General features: G+C 44.0%; 2 protein-coding genes across 2 annotated transcripts; one reads left to right on the forward strand and one right to left on the reverse strand.

The window, feature by feature from the left end:
• Positions 1 to 1,548: 1,548 nt before the first annotated feature.
• Positions 1,549 to 4,923, forward strand: myod1 (myogenic differentiation 1). The gene is made up of 3 exons (XM_029523942.1): positions 1,549 to 2,235; positions 2,862 to 2,940; positions 3,497 to 4,923. The coding sequence occupies exons 1-3, from the start codon at positions 1,642 to 1,644 to the stop codon at positions 3,715 to 3,717; spliced, it is 894 nt and encodes a 297-aa protein (XP_029379802.1). The 5' UTR covers positions 1,549 to 1,641; the 3' UTR covers positions 3,718 to 4,923.
• Positions 4,924 to 7,243: 2,320 nt separating this feature from the next.
• tnnt3a (troponin T type 3a (skeletal, fast)) lies at positions 7,244 to 16,457 on the reverse strand. Its single transcript, XM_029523943.1, has 14 exons — positions 16,418 to 16,457; positions 14,656 to 14,696; positions 14,488 to 14,495; positions 13,885 to 13,893; positions 12,095 to 12,112; positions 11,407 to 11,425; positions 11,250 to 11,295; positions 11,039 to 11,155; positions 10,865 to 10,942; positions 10,655 to 10,768; positions 10,460 to 10,572; positions 10,267 to 10,357; positions 8,946 to 8,986; positions 7,244 to 7,530 (listed from the first exon to the last, which is right to left on the reverse strand). The coding sequence occupies exons 2-14, from the start codon at positions 14,673 to 14,675 to the stop codon at positions 7,494 to 7,496; spliced, it is 711 nt and encodes a 236-aa protein (XP_029379803.1). The 5' UTR covers positions 14,676 to 14,696; positions 16,418 to 16,457; the 3' UTR covers positions 7,244 to 7,493.
• Between the last annotated feature and the right edge of the window lie 1,572 nt (positions 16,458 to 18,029).

Raw genomic sequence — 18,029 nt, forward strand, 5'->3', positions numbered from 1 at the left:
ACCCAGTCCACCACCAGGACACATGAGGATCAGACCTGGTGGTCTGGTCTGATCGGACCACGTTCTGCTGTGAAGCATCAAGTTGGTGTGGTTCAGACCAAGTCCAGGTCTTCATGGAGACATAATTCTTGGTTCAGCAGGTTCAAGGTGTTGACTTGGCTCCAAGTCCTCAGATCTCAATCCAGTCCAGGACCAACAAGTCCAGATCCATGGAGGCTCCACCTCACAACTGCCAGACCTCCAGCATCATAATTCTGTCTTTCTAGATGAAGTTAGAAGGTAGAAGTTTGAAGATAATCCTTCAGACCCGGGGCTGATGGGTAATGAGTCCACAGCCTGCAACACTGCGCTGAGAGCCAAGCTGAGGACCTGACAGGACAGTCCGGCTCAGGCTCTGCTCTGCAGCGCCCTCCGGCTGCAGCTGCATGGAAACACTCAGGAGAAGGTTCAGCTGCAGGTTCTGAGAACCCGAATCTGCATCCAGAAGTGTGCAGACGGCTCAGACGGCTCAGAGCGGCGAAGACAGCTGAGAGTCCGGACTCACATCTATTAATAAACTAAAGGACATTTAAGTTGATTACTGAGTTCACACTTTCATACAGAATTAACACTCTTTAAAAATGGAGTTTGGATCTTTAAAGAAACGACCGGGGGGGGGTGACACAGTTTTACTTGTATAAAGATGAGGCAGCTTCATCATCAACACAAACAGATCATCACAACGCACAACAAAGTCTTTCCAAATGCCATCACAGCTATATTTTCTACTATAAGATCATAATTTCTGCTTTCAAATCAGTTTAGTTCTCATCTGGAAAAATAAACGTGTTTTCTAAAATAGTCAAGCTGCTTTTTAATTTTTCTGAATTTGACTGAATTTGAATTTATTCGTTGTTTTATTTGACATGTTGAATTATTTCATTGTTGTTTAAAGTTGAACTAAAACCTTTAATAAATGGTTTATAAAACACTTCTGATAATGGTTTTTGATAACAGATTATTAACTCATCATTATTTACACATTAATACAGCTGCTTCTTTTCAATTTATGTATATCAACTCTTAAATATGAAAGTGTAGTTATATTGATATTTATTAAACTATTTGGTAGTTTTATTATGACAAAATTTATTCCTTAGACAGTCAATAGTTTTAATTCTTTTTTTTTTTTTTTTTTTACAGACCTGTCAATACGAATTTTGTGCTTTTTATTCAGCACATTTCTTCAGAAGTGGCTGAAAGTGAAGATTCATCAGAGCGAGTTTTCACTCAGGTATAAAACTGTAATATCTGGTGGACTAAATATATTTTACACTGTGTTGTGTTTCGGGTCTTTGTGTCTCCCGCTGTGAACAGCAGTGTATTGCCCCGCTGTTATTGCCCCGTTCGGGGTAATTGTACACTAATTACCGTGAAGTTATAATCCCTCCCCCTGGCCTTCGATTGGCCGGCCCCGGCCCCGCCCCCCGGGGTGTCCCAGGTATAAAGGCCCTGTCCCCTCAGCAGGACCGGCAGACTGAAGAACTCCACATTCCCACAATCCACCTGTCGGTCCTGTCCTCTTCTTCTTCTTCTTCTTCTTCTGTGGTGTGTCGGTGGTCTGGATCTGTTCTTCTTCGTCGGTGCTTTGGGGGCAGAGCCATGGAGCTGTCGGATATTTCCTTCCCCATCTCGGCGGCGGACGACTTCTACGACGACCCCTGCTTCAACACCAGCGACATGCACTTCTTCGAGGACCTGGACCCGAGGCTGGTGCACGTGGGCCTGCTGAAGCCGGACGACTCCTCCTCCTCCACCTCCTCCTCCCCCTCCTCCTCCTCCTCCTCCCCCCCGGCCTCCCTGCTGCACCTCCACCACCACGCCGAGGCGGAGGACGACGAGCACGTCCGCGCCCCCAGCGGGCACCACCAGGCGGGCCGCTGCCTGCTGTGGGCCTGCAAGGCCTGCAAGAGGAAGACCACCAACGCGGACCGGAGGAAGGCGGCCACGCTGCGGGAGCGCCGGCGGCTCAGCAAGGTCAACGACGCGTTCGAGACCCTGAAGCGCTGCACCACCGCCAACCCCAACCAGCGGCTGCCGAAGGTGGAGATCCTGCGGAACGCCATCAGCTACATCGAGTCCCTGCAGGCGCTGCTGCGGGGCGGCGGCCAGGAGGACGGCTTCTACCCGGTCCTGGAGCACTACAGCGGGGACTCGGACGCCTCCAGCCCCCGATCCAACTGCTCCGACGGCATGGTGAGTCCTCCGGTGCGTCTTTACGCGCGGATTTGATTAGTTCTTCTTCGTTTGCTTCCATTTTTACCCCCCAAATTTAATGTTTGGTTAAGATGAACGATTTCTGGAAAAAAGTAAAACTTTATTTTTGGTTTGAGCTCTTTTTCCTTCATCCACCTCATGAAGGACTCCGGTTTTCCATCAAAAGTTAAAACGAACTCCGTTAGAAAACTTTTTATTTTAATTTATTTTTAAAAAAATGCTTCCGTGTTTAAGGATTTTTTTCGGGATTAAAAAGGTATCTTTGTTTTTTGGGATGAATTTAACTGTAATTATAATAGTTTGCTGAATTCATTGAGATTATTGGATGTGCTGATTTTTATTATTTCATAATAATTCACCTGAAGAAAAACGAGTCAAAATTAAACCTCTTTTTAAAGACAAAATAAGTATTATTAATTTATTTTCAGTTTCCAAATTTTTATTTACATTTTAGTGTTTTGGGTTTTTTTTTTTTATAATTAAACTTGATACTTTTAGCATTTATTATTTTTATATTTAGGTCACACATGCTCGCCATGTTTTTGCTGCATGTTAATAATATAAACAACAAAATGAAAATTCCTGCCTTTTCTTTTTCTCCTCAGACGGATTTTAACGGCCCAACATGTCAGTCGACCAGAAGAGGAAGTTATGACAGCAGCTCTTATTTCTCTCAGACAAACGGTAAGAAACCAACAATTAAAGGTGTTAATTAAAATAATAAGTTTCTTCAGCTGACAGTAAAACGGAACATTTCATATAATTATTGTTCCGACTTTTACACCGTTTCACTGTCTGTTCTTAAAAGGATTTTTGTTGAATTGAGAAATAAAAATATATAATTTATGTAATATTAAAATTATTATTTTAATAAGTTTATTGGTTATTATGAGAAAAAAATATTCTTTAATTTATGAATATTTTGTACAAAACTATTGTTAATTAATAATTACTGCACAAAAACACAAATTTTTGTGTGTTGACACATTGCATCATTTTATTGTTCATAATAATAATAATAATAATAATAATCAGAATATTATCAGGTGAAAACATGAAGACGATTAATGACGTTTTGTGCTCTGAGTTAAATTCAGTAAAAGTTTTTTTTGTTGTTTTTTTTTTTTTAATGGCACGAATGAAATTTTATTTGCTTCCACATTCACATTTATTTTTTTGTATTGCAGATAATTTTGTTGAACTTGTAAAAAGCATAATAAATGTGTGTGTGGTTTTGTAGGAGGTCTGAAGAGTGAACGCAGCTCGGTGGTCTCCAGTTTGGACTGCCTCTCCAGCATCGTGGAGCGGATCTCAACCGACAGCGGCAGCCTGCTGCCGGCCACCGATGGCCCCGGGTCCCCACGGTCGGACCCAACCGCTGAGACGACGGCCCCCGGACCCGCCCAGGTCCCGTCTCCGACCGGCAACCAGGACCCCAACCTGATCTACCAAGTCCTATAGAGCCTTTACAGCTGGACATTCACATCCTCTCACACAGACACACAACGCTGATTATTTTAGGCTGAACTGAGGTTTTGTTTTTTTAAGCAGTTTTCCCAAAATCCTTCCACACCTTCTTTTTATTTGTTTTTATGGCTCCACATACGGAAGCTCATTCCTGCCCGAAAACACAAAAACCAAAGCTCAAATATAAAGACGATAAAACAACATCTGAAGGCCTGCTCAGTAACATTAACATTGAATGAACCACTTCATCAACACATTTGGTATTTTATTATCACATTTTATAGTTTTATAGTCACTGAGCGTGCTCGATGTGCTGAAGACTTCTGGAGAAGCTTAAAAACGTTATTCCTAAATGTTACTTCAGTCTTAATTCAGCAGCTGTAAAACAAACAGCTCGATGTCTCAAAGTCAAATGACGCCTAAATATAAATGACAGAAAATCCACTTTTTCAATAATGTCAAGCTGCTGGATTTTTGGATAAAAATATTAAATAACAATTAAAGAATAGCTACAGTCGTACTTTTGACTGCACATTCTAAACTTTATTTAACAGGTTATTTATCTTCCTGGCAGGAATGATCTTCCTGAGTCTAAGCAGATGAAGTCGATTAGAATTTAGATGAAACCTTTCGAAAGCTGGAAAACAAAGATTTGTTGGTTTTTGGGTTTTCCAAACATTTCTCTAACAGTTCTGCGGTTAGCAGAAATCAGTTCAGTTTTGGTGTATTTTTATTTTGTGTAAGTTATGAAATGTAGTTTTAAGGCTCAGCTGAGTCGCTCAGATGGTCCGTCTGAAGGACGGAGGCCAAACAAACCATCCCTTTACATTCCTCCACATTCGTCCATCTGAAGTCCTAAAAGCCCCCACTGTTTGCCCCCCTCAGGGAAAAATCTACAGGAACTCCACATATCTACAAAAACATGATAGATTTCTGTTTCAACGTCACTAACGGCAGACAGCTGTCAGATTTCTGGGAGTGTTGTGGTCGGAGTCAAATTTAAATGAATTTCATTTGTTGTTTTCTTTAACTGCAGCGGAGGACCATTTTTCTGTTTCTGTACATATTCTGTAAATAAGAGCTGATTTGTTCCAACTGAAAGTATTAATTATGTATTTAATGTTTCTGTCTGTATGTGCTTTGTTTGTTGTGAAAAATGTTAAACTTTATATTTATACATCTGAAAACTGAGTGAGTCTAATGACAAATAAATGAACCTGCTTATTTATACAAAAAATGACTGATTTTTTTTATGTCTTCATTTATAAAAAAATATGGAAAAGCTGCAGGATGATTTTCATGTAAAATAAATTTAGAATATTTAAGTATGAACACAATAAAGTGGAATTTTATAGACTTTATAATCTGTTAATTATTAAACATGGTTATGTTTTTATCTTTAGTGTATTTTATATTATACTCCATTCATCTTTATGTCAGTCCACATTTACTAAATATCCAAGTTTATGATTCAAATGTAGAATCTTTATCACAAAGAAAATATTTAGTTTTATAAACTGAGTGAAGTGGTGAGGGTAAATTTATTCTATCTAAAAATTTTCTAAATGTTTTTATTTACCAGAAACACTTTTGGAGTAAAAGCAGAAGTTTTTTCACATTCATTGACAGTTTGTCACTTTGAGACTCAAAGGCCAACAGCGCCCCCATGTGTTCACTCAGGAGACATTCTGAGGGTTCAAAGGTCTAAAGCAGAGGTCTCCAGCTCTGGTCCTGGAGGGGTCCGTCCCAGTCCAGAGGTCTCCAGCTCCGGTCCTGGAGGGACACTGTCCTGCATGTTTTAGATGTTTCCTGCTCCAACACACCGATTCAAATGATCAGCTCGTCATGGAGCCCTGCTGAAGTCTGATCAGGAGCCACTCATTTGAAGTGGCCCTCCAGGACCAGACCCCTCCAGGACCGGAGCTGGAGACCTCTGGACTGGACCGGACCCCTCCAGGACCGGAGCTGGAGACCTCTGGTTTAAAGGTAGACCTCCATGTGATTATAAATCAGATCTTGTCCACAGAGAAATGCACCTGAATGAAACCAACCAAAGTCTGCAGAGACCAGATGCTCCTGGTCCAGGAGAGGTCCAGGATCTTATTACAAGAACTAACACGATGGGGAAAACAACAACAACAACAACAACAACAACAACAACAACAACAACAACAACAACAACAGGGGGTATTCCAGAGGGGTATACTCCAAAGGAAGCTCAACAGAGCCAGGCTTTCTTTGGTGAGCTGGCTCCAACCACAGATAACGAGTATCACGACGGTGGTTATCAACTTGATTTGTCAGCCCAGGCTTTCCTCATCAGCCTCTGTGTGCGTTCACATAAAAAGGGGCATTTAGGCGTCATTACACGTCATTTCTGCAGAAAAATCACGTGCTGCATATTTCAACCAAGAGGAGCTAGTTATAATGGAGGGTTACAATGAATTTAGATGTATATTAACAGCGAAAAGCAACACTGTTTCACCAAACAAGGCGAAAGAGGAAGCGTGTGTGTGTGAATGCGTAAGTCAATTCAGCCTATTTAGTTTAATATGAAGTATATCATAAATTATCATATATATAATATAACTTTAACTCCCTCCCAGACATTGTCTCACAATGAAGGACACATGGAAGTCACTTGGATAAGGAGCCTGGTAAAAGTGGAAATCATTTGATTTGCCTCATTTGTGATAAATAAATAAATACATTTTCTATTTGGTGTTCTATTAGTTGTAATATCAGTACTGAAAAACGGTCAAACACAAGACACTAATTGGTACTTTACAATGTTTTGTTAAGCCTGAGGTTGGGGATGTTTGGCGGGGAATGTTACTGATGAATGACAGATACTGCTCTGGAAGATCTCAGGTGGAAGATTGGAGACAGGTAGAAAGTCAGGCTTTGTTAAAGAATCTCAGGGTTAACGTGCTCAGTTTTCCCATTCACACCATAAAAAAACCATAACCGCCCAGGTCTTACCTTTCAGGAGGTGCCTTGTTCTGGTTCTACCAGATGAGCATTTCTGACGTTTTTTACGTCATGCCAACGTCACGCAACGCAAACAAGTGTGACAAGTAAACTGACAGTCGCTCAGCGACAGAGCAGACCAAGCTAATGCTAGCTGATGCTAAGCTAACCATGCTGCCGATCCAGCGGAATCACAAAGACGATTGCAGGTGTGCCGGTCGCCATAGCAACCGTCGTCCGGTCGTCCCAGAAAGGAAGTGACGTTTCGGAGCTTTCTCACCGTGAGGAGTCCAGTCTGAAGTCGTGTCGTAGTGACGTAGTAGTGACGTATGGGTGGGTTGCCAGGTTGGTACCACGACACACTCTTTGACTCATCATCTCCAGATGTCTGACCGGCGACGAAACGGAGGAGAAACGAAGAAGTTGGCAGACTTTGTGATGATGAAGCTTCAGAAAGTCCTTCAGCTGCGGTTAGAACAAACGACTTTAAAATTACACAACTAAAAATACGGAACTTTATTGGTTTCTGAATAACAACAGATCTACAGACATGGCTTGAAGAGTCACACTTTATTTACAAAAATACTGAGAACCAAACAGTCGAGGGTGAGGAAGCGCGATGGCGAATCAGTTTCAGTAGTTTTATTGAGCAGCAGCTATAAAGGCTCCTGGTTGAAGGCTTCAGGACGTTGGTTGGCTTCTTCTGAGCTACGACCTCCGCCATAGTGTGCGTTGCTTCATTAGGCGTGTGTCCGAGACGATCGCAGTTTGGTTTCTGAGCAGCAGCGGGAGGAGCCAGTCTACTTTCTGCGGCGGGCGGCGGCTCCCTTCTTGCTGCTGTAATACGTTAAAAACAAACAAAAGGAGAACGAGTCAGGACGACTTTGTCCAACAATAGACTGCTGACAAGTCTGCAGGCCGAAGGGTCACCACCAGGATCAGGATCAGATCGAGATCTGGATCTGGATCTGGATCAGGATCACGAGCGGGATCTGGATCAGGATCGAGATCAGGATCGAGATCTGGATCTGGATCAGGATCAGGATCAGGATCGAGATCAGGATCAGGATCAGGCTCAGGATCTGGATCAGGATCAGGATCTGGATCAGGATCACGAGCGGGATCTGGATCAGGATCGAGATCAGGATCGAGATCTGGATCTGGATCAGGATCAGGATCAAGATCGACATCAGGATCGAGATCTGGATCTGGATCAGGATCACGAGCGGGATCTGGATCAGGATCGAGATCTGGATCAGGATCAGGATCAGGATCGAGATTAGGATCAGGATCAAGATCGACATCAGGATCGAGATCTGGATCTGGATCAGGATCACAAGCGGGATCTGGATCAGGATCAAGATCAGGATCAGGATCGAGATTAGGATCAGGATCGGGATCAAGATCAACATCAGGATCAGGATCAGGATCAAACTCATGCATGACTTACCTGCACAGACTGAATGAGTGCTGCTAACGAGAATCTGTGCTGTTTCTACACACACACTGAAGTAAACGTGTCGGACCTGAAAAAGGATCAATCACTTTGTGTTTTTGATTCGTCCTTTTTCAGCGGGAGCTCCCGTCCTGACGTCCGATCAGTTTGTTTACAGTTTTATTCCTACTGAGGAGATTAGAATAACACACAATGCAAACCTGCCTGAAAAACTTTTCTAACAAATTTTTCAGGATTTAGAGACAATTCTGTTACTTGGCTATCGTTTGGCTAATTAGCATGTGACCATGTTTTGATGCCAGAACTCCGACCCACTCATGAGTTTATTTATTGTCCTGCTTTTGTGTATCTCCAAACAAACAAGTGGACACAATAAACACAACACAGCCGACCTGATGAGGCCTGGTCCTGGATCACGACGGCCAAACCGACCTGCTGACGGTTTGGCGGGAGTTTTGCATCTGAGCGCTCGGTGGTGGTGTTAGTGGGAGTCGGCCGGTGCGTTTATGGCTCATTTTAATCGAGGGAAATATGGACTATTGTCCGTTTCATCTCTTCACATGTCAGATTTAAAATCCAGATTGGAGCTGGTTTGACAACTGACGCCCTTTAAACTGTCTTCTCACCTCCGATCAGACGGATTCTACGTTCGTCGGTCTGCTGCCATAAACGGACATAAACTGTCGTGGATGTTACGACAGTTATGGGGAAAAGGGCCACCCAGTTAAACGGAGTTAAGTAAAGTTAAGTTGTCAGATTTCTGGGTGTCAGTGAACGCAGCAGCGACTGTACTTACTGCTTCTGCAACTCATCAATGCGATTCCTGTACGTGAGCACCTGAAAGACGACACAGCAGCAGCTTTAACACGTTTACCTCTAAGGACTCCGAGGACTACCCTCCTCCTGACGGCTCCGCGGGCTGGAGGCTGCAGACTGAGGCATCATGGGAAACCAAGACAGGTCGAGGGGGCGGATATTATTATTATTATTATTATTAATAACTTCAGTTTCGTGGATCTCTCAATGGATTTTGCTCCTGGTTATGACTTTCTGATCATGAAGACGCTCGTCGTGGTTTCCCCCCAAAAAAGGAATATGAACATTTCAGAGGTGTTCAGCTCTGAAAGCTGAACAGACGGGAACTCACCTGAACCGACCGCTCGCTCACAACACCTGACGGCCAACACCACCTTTACCTTCAATCATAGCTGCCGAGTTTGTTTCCAGAAAGGCATCCATCACAGAAAGTCTGAAGACGATCTGCGACAAAAGCTTTTTCTTTTCTTTCATCCAAATAGTTTACGTTGTGCATGGAAGCTCAGAGCTACCAGAGACAATTTTTTAGATTAAGAATTTAAGCTGTTTAGTGTTAGATTCAACAATCTAACACTCAAAATACCCAAATCCAAGAAGAAGATATGTAACTTTGTGTATAACTTTATAACTTTCAACAGACGTCAGTTTTGGAAACAAACCCTTCAGGTTTTTTTGGGGGTGTTTTGTTTCCCGACTCGACCGTTCTGCCTCTCTGACCTTCCTCCATGCTAACATGCAGCGAGCCTGAAGTCGGCAGGCAGACTGTCCGCTCAGCTCTACTTACAATTTACTGAGCTCCTCCACTCTCTTACGCAGGGTTGTAACCTGGAGGGAATCAAAGAGCAAGTCAAAGGTTCAAATCCAGAGGAGGCGGGGCGCTCAGACTGGACGGGAGACCACAAGGGACAAAACTGGAACTGGAACAGCCGCACTGCTACAGGCTCAGATTTTAGCTTTTTGACCTTTAAATTAAAAGTTCTTTAACTTAAGAGTAAATCAGAAGGTCAATCAGATGACATGAAGTGTCAAATCAAATAGCTCAAAATCAGACAGGAATAAAGGAGGTACGTACCCACCCACACAGCTGTGGACTAACATTTGAAATGTTAAAAACACTCCACTCAGTTTCATACATTGATCATTTGTGTTTGATTACATTTAAATATAATTCATCCATTTGCATTAAAAAAAGAAAGGGAAGCAAACAAACCAAAGAAGAAAAAGTTGTTCCATTTCATTTTCTAAGAAACTTAAACATACTAAAAAATACTTAACAAAGATGAACCCTTTTGTCATCTCACCTCGTACTTCTGCTTCTTCAGTCTCTCCATGTGGTCGAACTTCTCAGACTCCAGCTGACACATCCAATCGTGCAGCTCGTTGATCTTGTCCCTGCAGGAAACACGAGGACGTCAGAAACAATCCAACCTGATCTGACTTCAGTGATATCAGAACTGTGGTGAATATATTCAGAAGAATAACGTCGACTCGTACTTCAGCTTGTCCTCGTTCAGATGGTCGATGTTGAGCTGCTTGCGCCTGGCGGCCAGGATCTTCTTCTTCTTCTCTCTCTCAGTCTCTTTCTTTCCTCCTCTCTTCTGGTCAGCCTGTTGAAACACAAACAGAGGAGACGTTAGCGGCCGTCTGGACAGCAAGACGCCGCCGCCATGACACCAGGGAGGGACTGACTCTCTGCAGGTGACTGCTGTAGTTGGAGCCCATGCTGGACAGAGCCGACTTCTTCTTGGCCTCCTCCTCTGCCTTCTTCTTGGCGTCAGCCTCCTCCTTGATCCGCCTCTCCTCCTGTTTCACAAAAACCACATCAGAGTGAGACCTTTTAAAATGGACAATTTGAAGTCCTGAGATGAAATGTTGATGAAAGGAGGTAAAAATACGAACCTCACGTCTGGCCTGGCGCTCCTTTTCCTTCTCAGCCCGGATCCTCTGCTGCTCAGCCCTCTCAGCGCGACGCTTCTCCTGCAGGAGGACCACAAACGCAGCGTCGGGGGTTTTGTCCGGCACAACTTAGTCTACGGCATGTTGTTGGACTGAATATTTTCAGGGAAAACTCACAATCCTCTCTTTGAGCGCGATCAGCTCCTCCTCCTCCTTCTTCCTGTGCTCAAAGTGAGCATCGATCAGGGCCTGCAGCTCGATCAGATCCTTGTTCTGACGTTTCTTCTGGATGTCCTGCAGGACGGAGACACACGAACAACAACTCAGACCATGAGCCAGCTGGAGAAATTCAAGAAATCTGCAGAAACCCGTCACGTCATCAACTCACATCAAAGTCCACTTTCTCACCATCGGGGATCTTGGGAGCGCTGGGCCTACGAGAGAGCGTCGGACTTAACAGCACTGAAACATCGCTGCGTTTTTGTGGCTCAGATTAAAATGAAAGAAGGAAACGTTTGCTCAGATCACACAAGAAAAACACTTACTTGAATTTTGGCTTCTCCTCTGCAGGTTAGGGGAGAGGGAGGGGACAAGTACACGTCACTGGGTTAGAAACAACTCATTGCGTTGTTCATCAGTTTTTATGTTGATGTTAGAAACAAGAAGTAAATAGCAGCAGATATAAAAACTGAATCAGAGCTGTAAACAGGGTATTTGGAAGTTTTGTCAAAAATCAGAGTTCCCACTTTGATTAACACAAATTAACATCAGTTTTTTCTCACAAACCTCAGTCTGATGCTTTTTGCTCGAAAAACTGCTAAAATTTAACTTTATTTTTTTTAATACCTTTTTTTTTTTTTTGTTTCTCCTTTTTGGATTTTGGCTTGACCCCGAAGTTTTTTACACAAGCAAGACAAAATCATGTTCCCCAGTTCCTTCTGTTGTTGTTTTGACCCAGATTCTGGCGGCTCCATGCCATGCAGATGCAGCGCGTATTGGGGGGGTCGCTGGCGCAATGAAGCACGATGTTAGCATTTCATATTCTTTCACCCTTCTTCCCCCGAACTCACTCCATGAGCATTTAAAACTGTGTGTGTGCTACTTTATTTTTGGTTTGGATTTGGACTTCCTGGATCAGATTTGTTCCCCCGAGTTACAGATGTCAGACCTTCCAAAACCAGAATGACAGATTTGAAATTTGTCAAAAGTGTTTTTTGAAAAAGATCAACATACCTTCCTCTTCAACAGCCTCTGCATGCAGCAAGCATCCAAAACAAAAGCAGAATAGACAACAGCGTTAGCGGGCGCACTAAATTAAATACAGCAAGTTTAATAATCAGTCTGCTGCAGCTGAAGCATCTCTACTCATTCAGAGATTTTTTTATGTAAATTCTCAAATAACTCAGATAATACTAAGAGCTAACACAAACAAATTAATCTGAGCAAACAATACACAAATGAAATACACTTGGAATAAATGCCATCAGAAAAAAAGCGTTTGAGAATTTACAACCAGGTAAAGTCTTTTTTTTTTTTTTTCAGGTATGATTCCTTTACCGTTTCATCCTGCAAGGAGGAGCTGTTAGACGTTTCAGGATTAGAAGATTATATTTTTTTAGCATTAATTCAAACTGTCATTGAGTGTATTCATGTAAATTTAGATAGAACAGCATGAATACAACACTGACTTTAATCCAACAGCATTAAGATTAAGATTATATTTATTAGGTCAATACAGCTGGAAAAAGATGAAATGTGGAACACCATCTTTTTCTCCTCGTCATAAATGATTGACTTCTATCTTTCTATATTTTCATGCTCAGCAGAAAATGTTACTTTGAATGAGGCAGCTAAACACACAATATAATTCAAATCTAATCTGATGTCAGAATACAGATTATGTCAGAGTACATGAAGAAGGGCCGACTGATAAAGAAGGCCAATAGAGGCGATATCATCACTGATCGCAGCTTTGTCCACGATGAATACTGAGCATTTAGCTAAGTTCCTAATTATTATTTAAAGTGCGTGTTCTGATGGATCAACAGGCCTTTTAGAGAAGTTACTGACAAAAAGCTAAATGAATAAAGAAACAAACATAACTGAAGCTAAAACTAAATATTGGCCGTCTCTTATCAGTCTCACCGCGTTATCAAATCATGACCTCTAGAAAAAGAGACGTCCCAGCTTTGGGCCCTCAGTGCTGCGTTAACAGGCTGTTTCTGACCGTCCGGAGGTAAAGGAAGGTAGCGTTAGCATTAGCAGACGTGGTTTTGTGTGGATCAGGATTAGTCGGGGTCTGTCTGGCTGGCTGTAGCCGGTGGAGCGCACCTGTTGGCTGGGAAAGGATGAGAGAATACCCCCTTCCCCCCTCCATGCCACATACCTTCAGGCTCAGGCTCTGGTTCTGGTTCTGGTTCTGGTTCTACCACTGGTTCTGGTTCTGGTTCTGGCTCTGGCTCTGGTTCTGGCTCTGCCTCTGCCTCTGGCTCTGCCTCAGGGGCCACCTCTACTTCCTCTACTACTTCCTCTTCTACAGCTACACAACATGCAGCGAGTCACCAGGGGAGAGGAAGGGCGGCGGACGGGTTAATGGAAGCAGGAGGACAAGGAGAGAGGGACAGAGGTGGACGGGGTGAGTGGATGAAAGCGGGAAATGTGATGTGAGACATGAGGAGGAATCGTGGAGGTGGACAGTTTTTGGGGGAGAAACTGTCCACCAGAGAAGCAGGTGAGACAGCGAGCAGTTATGAAAGTGAACAGGTCGGTCAGTGATGGGATGAAATGTGAATCGATCCTGGAAGTTCCTGCACTGCAACACAAAAAGGTCCAGACTCTATCCTGACGCCATCGACCTACGAGGTCAACCCGTGTCTTCCTACTTATTGGAACTAGTTAGTGTAAACCAGCATGCCGAAGGAGAGTACAGGTGGAGGTAAGAAACACACATCTTCACAGGTGACCAACACATTAGTATCAATGACGTGAGACTTATCATCCGGAGTCTGCCGGCTTCGTCTTACCATCGTATTCTTCATGTCCGTCCGAGAAAGAAAGGAGCAGAAGAACATTATGAAAAGATCCCGTTTGTACCCATTTTGACAGAATACAGATTCAAAATGTGGGTACACCGGGGATCCATGCTGTGCAAACACAGCGCTGTCCCCCGGGGCTGATCGGTCCTCGGTGGCTTCAAAAGTTCACTCAAGTCCACTCTTTGTTTCATCCGACGGCCCGATCAGCTCTGGAGGATGGCGCTGTCGCCAGTGGACATGCAGAGCTGCAGGAAACGATGCAGACGGGTCAGCGTTCAGCTTGTGCAATTTAGATTTTGGCCGAGTTGGGCACAGCGTGTTGGACGCTGACCCGTCAGCAGCCTGGGCGCCTGCAGCCATGCTACAGCAGGGCGACAATGTATGTGCAGATTTAGCTTTTTGGAAAAAGAGCATTATTCCAAAACTTGAATCTGGAGGAGTCAAGCCAAACCTGCAAACATACGGATTTTATCCAGGGATACAAAGTCAGTTAGGCAGGATTCAGAGAGGATTCTTCCAGACTTTACTTCAACCTGCTTTTTCTGGGGAGATTTAATGTCTTTTTAAATGAGAAAAGTAGATGATACTTACCCTGCTCACTGCAAGACAGGAAGCAAAAGAAAAGAAAAATCGGATAAGCTTTAAAACAAAACTAAAATTCAATCACAAATCTATAATAAGAGCTTAAATTTCAGACCCCCCCCCCCCCCAAACTGCTCTCCAAAGCCTTAAAGAATGTGAATATGTGAGTGGACTTACATTTCCTCGGTGTCAGACATGGTGACAGTGGACTTTGCAACCTGGAAGCAAAATGGAAGAGAAATTCAGAGTCTGTGAGGAGCGACTGAGCGGTGTATTAATAGCTCAGGATTAAGTAGCAGATGTCTTAAATATCTTATGCTGCCCCACCCTGACCCCCCCACCCCACTGCTGACCTGCACATATTTTACCACCACAATAAAAATTAAATACCAAATCTAAATCATTTATGGAGAACCATTAAAAAAACACTTCATTTCAATGGTCTCGCGGTTGAGCAGTTAACAGAATCCCAAATTGTCTTAATTAAATGTCTGCAGTTTATAATTAGCGTCAAATTTTGGACTGAAATTCGAGACTCTCTCCTGAATCTGCTTCACAGATGATAATTGAGAAGGGAGCCAGAATTAGAGTTACACCAGCGGTGTGTTTTCAACCTTTGGGAGAAGATTAATATTGCAGTCGGAAGCCAAAAAAGATAAAAACCTAAAAAAAAATTAAAAAAAGCAGAAGAAGAGATGTCCGGTGGGGGGGGTCGGGGTCACCATAAAGGTTGCCCTCTCCTGCTCTCTGCATTTGGCATCAGAGGTGTTAAAGACATTTTATCTTTAGAAATGCGTTCATCTCTGCTCATAAATGCCTTCTCCAAATTCTGTCACATTTAAAATCATTCCCAGAGAATCACGTTGGAATTCACTCGTAGAATTTCAGACTCTGGATCCCAAATGTGATCGATGATAAACAAATGCCACCTGAATTCATCCATAATTGAATCTGCCTCTGATTAGATTTCGGATCATTTGCCCATTAGCCTCGTTAGCGTGAGGCCCCACAACATCACAACTATTTCCAGCAGACAGCTGCACAGGTCCCAGATCCGGTTTCAGTGGATCCAATGTTGGAAGATTGGGTTTGTTCCCCTGGACCACTACCCATAATTCCACCTTCATTTCCTTATCTGGCCGTCTCGCTCTCACATGGTTCCTTCAATCATCATCTGGAGGCTTCCTGCTGACGGAGGCCACTTTGAATTCAAATCAACCCTGAAAGAAACCTGATGTCTGGTGTTTAAACTGTTCTGTAGTATCGACACTGCCGACCGAATATTCCAGACTTAGAGGATTCCTTCACATCCAGTCTGGAGGTTGTTGGCTTCTGTTCAAGATGTCAAAGTGTTTATCCCTGAACGATTTTCACTTTAACCTATACACATGCCACACCCTTCACAGCTTCACCGTCAGACACATCAGCAGAGCAAAATCCAACCAATAAACTCAACAACAACTTAAAATATTAAGAATCAACAATCAGGATTCCTTTCTTCTGTTGTCGGGATGTTACATAACTCCCTGGTATCATCTTCTGCCTCCTGATGTGGAAAGCTGCTTGGAAGGCTTTAAGCCATCTGTAAATCCCTCAGGTATGAGCCTCGGCCGGCTCTTTGGACTCGGACCAAACTGGCACAAAAACAACAACAACGTCCTCCGAGGAACAATCTGCTGCTCCGGCAAGACTCACAACCTCTACAGCTTTTAATGCAGCAATCAAACACCAACACAAACTAGATTTCCTCCCTCTGAGCTCAAACACACAAAAACATCTTGTTTCCTGTGATCCACTGAAGTACCCCCCCTCCACCCCCCTCAGCCCTGACCTCGGCAGAAGCCTCTGCTAGTGGTGGCAGTGATTTTAAAACGTGTGGTGGTGATGTGTGGGACACATTGCACTTCAGCTCCCCATCCTCCCTTTGCCCCCCTCTTACCTCAGAAAAGCTGAAAGAAGTGAGCTCCCTGCTGGCCAAGACAGGCTGTAAGGTTCTGCAAACTTACCGCGCTGATTATGTCCTTCTGTTATAGTGACATCCGATCCGCTCGGCCTCCCCATTGGCCGGGCCGGGGGGGGGGGGGAGGATCCGTGCCCCCGGTTGCCCACCCCCGCCCCAGCCGCCCACCCCTCCCGCCGCTGGCACTCAATAAGGAGATGGAAGGGTCGAATCCTAAGGAGGGAAGCTCAAGTTTGGAGACGGGGGCAGCCAAGACGTCCCCAGGTTGCTATTCTGGGGACGCTGCATTAGGCAAGCAAATTTCATTAGAGGACGTCAGGGAGGAGAGGCAGGTGGTGTTTCTGAAACTCCACATAATGTACAGCACCGGGGGGGGCAACATCATGAATTAATCCAACATGTCCCACCATCTCATTCTCTTTGTTTCACTCAAACTGCTGTTCAAAACATTAGGTGACACATTAGACACAAACAAGCTGTCAGGCTGTTAAAAACAAGAGAACCAAACTTTTAAATAAACATTTTTGGTGTGAACGGCTCGACTTTTCTCATATTGAGATCTGAAACAGATAAAATTTGTGTTTTTAGTGTGAGATGTGATGTCGTCCTTTGAGGGTTTCCTGAGTTCAGCTCGAAGTCTAAAGAAGCTGCAGCACGAATCATTCACCAATCTTCATTAATCTGTCAGGTCTGTGCTGGTCGATGGTCTTAGATCTGAAGGATCCTCTCTGCTCCTCCAGAGGGCGCTACAACGACAAAATTCAGACCCCCAACATGTGGGAGGGCCCAAACATCAGGCCTGTCTGTGACAAAGACTGAAACCTTCACAGTTATTGGAAGTGTTTAATCTGAGTGTTTGAAACCTCAGAGGGCCCAGTGACACTCCTGGTCCAACCCTCCAGGATCGGGACCAGGGGACTGATAAACCCCCATCATGGATTAAAATTAGCTGTGAAAAGATACAGTGACACCATCCGAACACCGTGAACGACCACGAAAACCTCTCAAGTGAACCTGGAACTGACTCAAGATCTCCTGAACCACAAAAACCCCCACAAGGAATATTGAGCATGCAGAAGTTCTGAAACTTCATCAGAGGACAGAAGATGGATGTCAGTAACGTAACCAAAACTGAAAGAAGCAGCCAATGATCTCCCACCCCGTTTGGGTTTGATTAGAGCTGCGAACGACTGAGCTGACTGTTTATGACGTCATAAAGGACAGGACTCCCTGTGGAGTCAGTATGTTTCTGAAATTCACACCTCCTCTTTACTTATTTATATCATTTGTGTAAAACAACAAACAACTCAACCAAACCTCCTTAGAGAGCCTCAGAAATCACCTCAAATGCCTGAAGAACCCCGGGGTGTTTAGAGCCTGCCCCCCCAACCTTGATCCCATCAAGACCCCCTGAATTCGAATCATGCTGTGGAGCCCCCTATCGGACCCCTGGTCCATCCTTTAAGGACCCCTGGGTGGCCCTCGGACCCCACTTTTAGAGTCCTGAGGTGGTGAAATCTAAGGTCCTGTGGCCCGGCCCTGCTGCGTGTCGCCTGGCTCTGCTGTCAGGCCGACGCTGCTGGCAGCTCAC

The sequence above is a fragment of the Echeneis naucrates genome, chromosome 16, assembly GCF_900963305.1.
Source record: "Echeneis naucrates chromosome 16, fEcheNa1.1, whole genome shotgun sequence".
NCBI lineage: Eukaryota > Metazoa > Chordata > Actinopteri > Carangiformes > Echeneidae > Echeneis > Echeneis naucrates.

Bases quoted from the DNA above. Each gene is read 5' to 3' on its own strand.
- tnnt3a (XM_029523943.1), bottom strand. From the start codon at position 14,675: ATGTCTGACACCGAGGAAAT. The intron at 11,156-11,249 runs GTGAGTTGATGA...TCCGTCCTGCAG, and splicing joins GTGAGAAAGTGGACTTTGAT to GACATCCAGAAGAAACGTCA. The intron at 10,943-11,038 runs GTGAGTTTTCCC...GTCCTCCTGCAG, and splicing joins TCGCGCTCAAAGAGAGGATT to GAGAAGCGTCGCGCTGAGAG.
- myod1 (XM_029523942.1), top strand. From the start codon at position 1,642: ATGGAGCTGTCGGATATTTCCTTCCCCATCTCGGCGGCGGACGACTTC. The intron at 2,236-2,861 runs GTGAGTCCTCCG...TTTTCTCCTCAG, and splicing joins CCAACTGCTCCGACGGCATG to ACGGATTTTAACGGCCCAAC. The intron at 2,941-3,496 runs GTAAGAAACCAA...GTGGTTTTGTAG, and splicing joins TTATTTCTCTCAGACAAACG to GAGGTCTGAAGAGTGAACGC.